Here is a 6888-nt window from a genome sequence, read left to right on the forward strand (position 1 = left end):
CTGGCGAGTTCACGACGAGGCTCACTTTCTATCTTTTTTCACACCGCGTTGAAAAAATTAATCAGGCATAGTGATAGTTGCCCTGTTTCTCCTCTATCCCACTTCTTTATCCCACCTGCATATAGACAACGTTAGACAACGTAGCCTGATAGCCCGATTGCTGAGAACGCCCATTTCTAAGGGACACGTGAAAGGGCGACCAGCTTAAAAGTTGTGGCCGTGGCTGAACCTACGTTCAAAGCAAAACACATTAGACGTGCGGAAGAGGTGGCAATCGCGCTCGCCGCCGCCGATCAGGATTCGTGGGTCATCATTATCGACTCGTGAGGGGCCTGCAGGAACATCGAAAGGGGATTTATTCCCTATTTGGCATACCGAATACTTCAACATAGCAGTTACCTCTGGGCTCCCGCGTCTCGCACAGTGGGCGTGGGCGTCTCGCACAGTGGGCGTGAGTGGGCGTGGGAGCAGCGTCGTCATGCGGCTGCTTCACGGCATGCGTTTCTTCATGCAGATAACGGCAATCCTTCAACTCAGCGCGGGACCTATGGCATCGGCTGATGCCATTCCGGCTGTGCCTGTGACTGTCGACATTCAAGTTGGCAGCGTGGAAAACGGAGAGCTCTGGCAACCCTACTACACTATGGCTCCATCGTACATGTCCCTCGCATCGTCCACGACATCACCTTTCCACCTGGATAAAAACGGACTGCAGCGGCCTGCGCCTTTCAGTGGGCGTGGGAGCAGCGTCGTCATGCGGCTGCTTCACGGCATGCGTTTCTTCATGCAGATAACGGCAATCCTTCAACTCAGCGCGGGACCTGTGGCATCGGCTGATGCCATTCCGGCTGTGCCTGTGACTGTCGACATTCAAGTTGGCAGCGTGGAAAACGGAGAGCTCTGGCAACCCTACTACACTATGGCTCCATCGTACAAGTCCCTCGCATCGTCCACGACATCACCTTTCCACCTGGATAAAAACGGACTGCAGCGGCCTGCGCCTTTCAGTGGGCGTGGGAGCAGCGTCGTCATGCGGCTGCTTCACGGCATGCGTTTCTTCATGCAGGTTGGTAATAACTATTCTATGTTTGCTAAGAAATCGAGCAATATGTGCCTGCTGCTGTTCCCACGCCCGGGAGTGCTGTTGATTTTGCTCGCCCAGTGCTTTGATGTTTCTAGTCAACTGCTTTTGTTGTCGGGGGACGTTGAGCTTAACCCCGGCCCTGGGTCGGGCTCTGGAGCTGCCACACGGTCCAAAGACAGCGCTGTTGATAATTCTCTGCAGAAACAACTCAACGACATGTTGACTCTGTTAGAAGGTGTTAATTCAAGGACCGCAAAAATGGAGTTAGAGCAATCACACTTAATAGCCTCTATTAATGAAATGAAACTAAATCAGGAATCTATGATTAGGAATATTGCCGATATTGACGCGAGACTGTCGGCAGTGGAATCTAAATCATCCGCCACTGATGCGGCTCACGGTGAATTGCGGATTTTGCTAGAGCTAGCCGATCAGCTTGTCAATGAAAATAGCAAGTTACGTCTTGGACAGGCAGAGCTGGAAGACCGACAGCGCAGGGAAAATCTTCTGTTCTTCGGCGTACCGGACAGTTTGTCCGAAACGTGGGATGAAACGGAAGAAAAGTTACTGAACCTTGTTTCAGGCTGCTTTGATCCTGTTCATACGAATGACATGTTTGAACGAGCACACAGGATTGGTGTGTTCTCAGACGAAAAGAATCGTCCGATTGTTGTAAAGTTCCGGTCTTTCAAAACAAAACAACAAATCCTAGTGCAGTCTGCTAAACTTAAAGATAAAAAGGTCACTGTAAGTAAAGATTATTCTTTGCAGACACGTGTCGCTAGAAAGAAGCTTGTGCAGTTCGCGAAGGATGCTGACTTTAAGTATAAGCTGAGGTATAACAAACTGTATTGTAACAACAAATGCTACGGCTATGACCCTATTCACGATAGCGTTTTCGAGCTAGCTGGCCCACCGGGATCTTTAGTGGCCCCTTGTCGCGCAGCTTCTGACTCGCCACACGCTTCGCCATAGAGGTGCGGGAGGAGCAGTGGACGGGCGACTGGAGATAAGACAGCGCTTTCAATTCTTTTCACAAACATAAGAAGCATAATACCAAAGCGGGAAGATCTAAACTCTGTCATCGACTCATGTGATGCCGATGTTGTATTGCTAACAGAAACGTGGCTCTCTGCAAAGATAGAGAGCAAGGAACTGTTTGATTGCAAGAAGCGCTACAATGTTTATCGTTCTGATAGAGGTCACAGAAGTGGAGGAGGTGTTTTAATAGCCATCGCCGATAATATTGTGTCTTCACCGATTAGTCTTTCTAGCACTTTAGAGTTGGTTTGGGTTGAACTTCGTGTTCATTTCAGGAAACTGATTCCGGGCATATGCTACAGTCCCCCGTCTTCGTGTGCAACTTTCGCTGAAGATTTCCATGATGCTCTTAACATGATCTCAGTACGTTATCCGGGCGCGGCAATCCTTCTTGCTGGTGACTTCAATTATCCCAGTATCGTGTGGGCTAATACGTCGCCGTATCCTCGCCCCTTTTCTACCGAATGCAATAACTTTTTGCGAACCTGTTTGGACTTTAACCTTTCGCAGCTAGTTACTAAGCCAACTCGTATCACGCCATCATCTTCCAATGTTTTAGACCTTGTGCTAACCAACGCGCCGGATTTTATCGCTTCAATCTCGTACTTACCTGGTCTTAGTGATCACACCTTGCTTCATTTCGATGTAAAAATTAATATTCCTAATCGCCGGAACATCTTCAAGTCAATTAGAGATTACAAGCGGGCGGACTATGATGCTATTAATCGTGAATTAGCTCTTTTCTTAAACAGTTATTTACCAGATTTTCCACAGCGTTCTGTCCACACTAACTGGGAAATGTTTAGGGACACTGTTGAACGTCTCACTAATACATTTGTGCCGCTAAGAATTTTGCGGTGTAATAGCCAATCACCGTGGTTTAACAACGTTCTAAAAAGACTATCCAATAAGAAAAAACGTTTGTTTCGCTCGGCGAAATCGTCGAATTCGCAACAACGATGGGACTGTTACCTTTCTGCGGCCGCTGAGTACAAATTAGCTCTGAAAAATGCTAAGGACACCTTCTTTAACAGTACTTTGCCTGCTTTGCTGATTAATAACCCTAGACAGTTTTGGAACACTGTGAACAAGAAATATAGTTCGTCAATACTACTTACATCTTCTGACGGCGTTGCATTTTCACCTCATGAATGCGCTAGTGTTCTTAACAGTGTTTTTGTTGCTGCTTTTTCTGGCAATGTTTCCCTTACCAATCAGGAGTGTCCGGTATTGGATGCTTTTCCCATGGATCCACTTCTTTTTGAGACAACTGGCATCCTGAGGATAATTGAAAACCTTAAGATTTCTTCCTCCTGTGGCGTCGATAACATTAATTCGAAATTTCTAGTTAACACAAAGATGTACAGTTCCATGATCCTCACCAAACTGTTTGACCAGTCTCTGGAAACAGGCTGCATTCCCAATGACTGGAAGGTTGGGAGGGTGATTCCGCTGCATAAGTCTGGCGATAAACATTGCCCTGATAACTTTCGCCCTGTGTCGCTCACCAGCATTCCATGTAAAATCATGGAACATGTCATCTACACTCATCTTGTCAACTTTTTAGAATCCAATTGCTTTTTCACTAATGCCCAACACGGCTTCCGTAAATCATTTTCATGCGAAACGCAACTCATATGTTTCACAAATGACCTGTATTGCATTCTGGATCGTGGGTCCCATGCTGATTCTGTATTTATGGATTTTTCTAAAGCATTTGACAAGGTTTCACATGAGCTTCTTTTTCTTAAACTAAACAGCCTTAACATTGATTCCACATTGCTTGCATGGCTGCATTGTTTTCTTTCAAATCGAAGTCAGTTCGTAACAGCAAATAACGTCAATTCAGATTCCTCTCCTGTTTGCTCTGGCGTGCCTCAGGGGTCCGTTCTTGGGCCCCTCCTCTTTCTCATTTATATAAACGACTTACCAACTAATATATCGTCTTCCATTTGTCTTTTTGCCGATGACTGTGTTATTTACCGTGAAATTAATGATGATAATGATGTATGTGTTCTTCAGTCAGATATTAACAAGGTACTGGATTGGTGTAACCTGTGGAATATGAAGCTAAACATTACTAAATGCAAGCATTTGCCCATTTCTCGTCTATCTAATACACCCTCTACCTACTGCATCAATGGTATCACTCTTGAAACTGTGTCGTCTTATAAATATCTGGGTGTTCACGTCTCTTCTAACCTGTCTTGGAAAACTCATGTTGACTACATTACAAATAACGCCAATCGCATGCTTGGATACCTTCGCAGAAATTTTTCATGTGCACCGAGTTCATTAAAACTATTACTTTACAAAACATTGGTCCGCTCTAAATTGGAAAATGCTTCATCGGTGTGGAACCCTGGGGTCGAATCTCTCATTTGTGACTTAGAATCTATTCAAAACCGCGGTTGTCGCTTCATACTTTCCAACTATCATCGTACTAGTAGTGTAACTGCCATGAAAACTAACCTTTCCCTACAGCTTCTTTCCCATCGCAGGTCAATAGCTTCATTATGTACTTTTCACAAAATTTATCATAATCCTTATCTTAAAGAGAAGTTACTAAAAAGACCACCCTATATTTCCGCACGCATTGATCACCGTCACAAAGTTTGGATCCCTCCTTGTCGTACAAGATGTTTTCACGATTCATTCATACCCAGAACTTGTGTCAGCTGGAATCACCTTCCCCAGAATATTGCTGTAATTACGGATACTGCTGCATTTCGTAACGCTGTTAATAATTTTATATAAGTATGTGTCTATAACTTTGTTAATTTATTAGCTGCTGCTTTCTTTTGTGTTTTGTTTTGTGTAATGCTGACTTTTGTTAATTCTGTTATTGATTTTATACCAGTGTGTGCTGTAACTATATTCAATTTTTCTAGCTGCTGTTTTGTTTTTTATACTTGCATGTTATTCCCACTCCCCTCTGTAACGCCTAACGGCCCTGAGGGTAAATAAATAAATAAATAAATAAATAAATAAATAAATAAATAAATAAATAAATAAATAAATAAATAAATAAATAAATAAATAAATAAATAAATAAATAAATAAATAAATAAATAAATAAATAAATAAATAAATAAATAAATAAATAAATAAATAAATAAATAAATAAATAAATAAATAAATAAATAAATAAATAAATAAATAAATAAATAAATAAATAAATAAATAAATAAATAAATAAATAAATAAATAAATAATATGGATTCCCGTGCACACAGGTCTCGAGGACAAAGAAGCGGCCGACGCCGCTGCCCGCGCGTTCACTCTACGGGCATCGCCCTTGCCTCCCTCCGATCCGGACTCCGACCCCAATCCGGCGTTTACCTTCAAGGAAATCCTCCAATATTACCAGTTCGGTCATGCAATCTTTCCTAAGCCCTGCAAGGGCCTCACGAAGGCTGAGGAGCGCTTACTCCACCTTCATACTAAAACACTGCTGTGCCCGTCAGTCATCAAGCACTGCTTGCACAGGGTAGTGCCCGCACTGTAGGGAAAAGTCTTCGGACGTTTACCACACGGTGTGGGCATGCCAATCTACCCCGCACCTTCCCCCTATGCCCAACCCTACCCGGGAAGACTAGGAGGTGGCCCTGCTTGGCTGCTCTGGCCTGGCGAGCCAAAAGGCCCTTGTCGGGGGCGCCCGAGCAGCAGCTACAGCCAATGGGCTCTTCTAATGAGCAGCCCACCTTGGGTTTGTAAGTAACGGCCCCTTAAGGACCGCTCCACTCGCTTCATGTACATATTTTCTACTTAACGTTTTTCAGTCAGTCAGTCAGTCAGTCAGTCAGTCAGTCAGTCAGTCAGTCAGTCAGTCGATGGCTCAACTCATCTGAGCAACGATATACAGAGTGAAAGCTCTGTTAAAGCTCTGCTAGACACGATTTAGCTTTGGTTTATCTTTTTTTCTTCGAGACTGCAGAAAGAGCAAATTGTTTGAGTGTGAGAAAATCACTTGATGGATCCCATTCCACAAGTGCGAGAGCGAGCATCCAGAGCAGCGGTCGGTGCAGCGGCGGACGATACTGCCAAGCGCGCAGCTATGGCGTCGATGAAGATGAAGATCAGGGCACACGCCACGCGCGATTTTCCACAATGCTGTGCGCCTCCCATTGGAGGTCAGTTCTAAGAGCCAAATGACCTTCAATCTAAGAATGGGAGTAGTAGAGGTTTTCGCTCTATAGGCAAGTTTTCACCTGGAGAACACCGTAACCTTTTTTTTTACCTATACGGCTGACAGCCCAGAACAAATGAGTGCAGAAAAGCACGAAGAGACTAAGGAGAGGTGCGGATTAAGGTTGAGGACAATAGTGAAGTCTCTTACTGAAATTGGACCACAGAATTTCTGTTCGAGATCGAGTTCTAATGAAGATAGCTCTCAACGAGTGGTCACAGTGCCCCACTGCTAGTTGAATGAAAAAATTGTGGGTTGATTAGCTTTGCTGAGAAGTAAATATTCGGCGAAAGCTCAGTTTATTGCCGGTGGACCCCCTCTTCACGTACCTCAGAGCGCGATTCAAATTTACAGTGACACCGGCAGCCAATTATGGTCGTCTTCAACTTTTTATTGTTAGTGAAAATTTGTCTAAATACGCCAGCAGCCCATCCTTCAGTGCCACGTTTCTGCTCCAATGTTGTCAGCGCCAACGCGTATTGCTCAGTGCCGTGTTTCTACCACAATGTTGTCTACGAAAACGCATACAACGGACATCTCGCCGTCACTATCGCCGCATAGCTCAACGCACAAT

General features: G+C 44.4%; 1 protein-coding gene across 1 annotated transcript; it reads left to right on the forward strand.

The window, feature by feature from the left end:
* Positions 1 to 478: 478 nt before the first annotated feature.
* On the forward strand, positions 479 to 2059 carry LOC149339240 (uncharacterized). Its single transcript, XM_089550901.1, has one exon. The coding sequence runs from the start codon at positions 479 to 481 to the stop codon at positions 2057 to 2059; it is 1581 nt and encodes a 526-aa protein (XP_089407027.1).
* The last annotated feature ends 4829 nt before the right edge of the window (positions 2060 to 6888 follow it).

This window comes from Amblyomma mixtum, chromosome 6 (assembly GCF_055824585.1).
Source record: "Amblyomma mixtum isolate Tamu chromosome 6, ASM5582458v1, whole genome shotgun sequence".
NCBI classification, from domain to species: domain Eukaryota; kingdom Metazoa; phylum Arthropoda; class Arachnida; order Ixodida; family Ixodidae; genus Amblyomma; species Amblyomma mixtum.

What these genes read in the sequence shown, in the direction of transcription:
- LOC149339240 (XM_089550901.1), top strand. Translation starts at nt 479, where the DNA reads ATGCGGCTGCTTCACGGCATGCGTTTCTTCATGCAGATAACGGCAATC.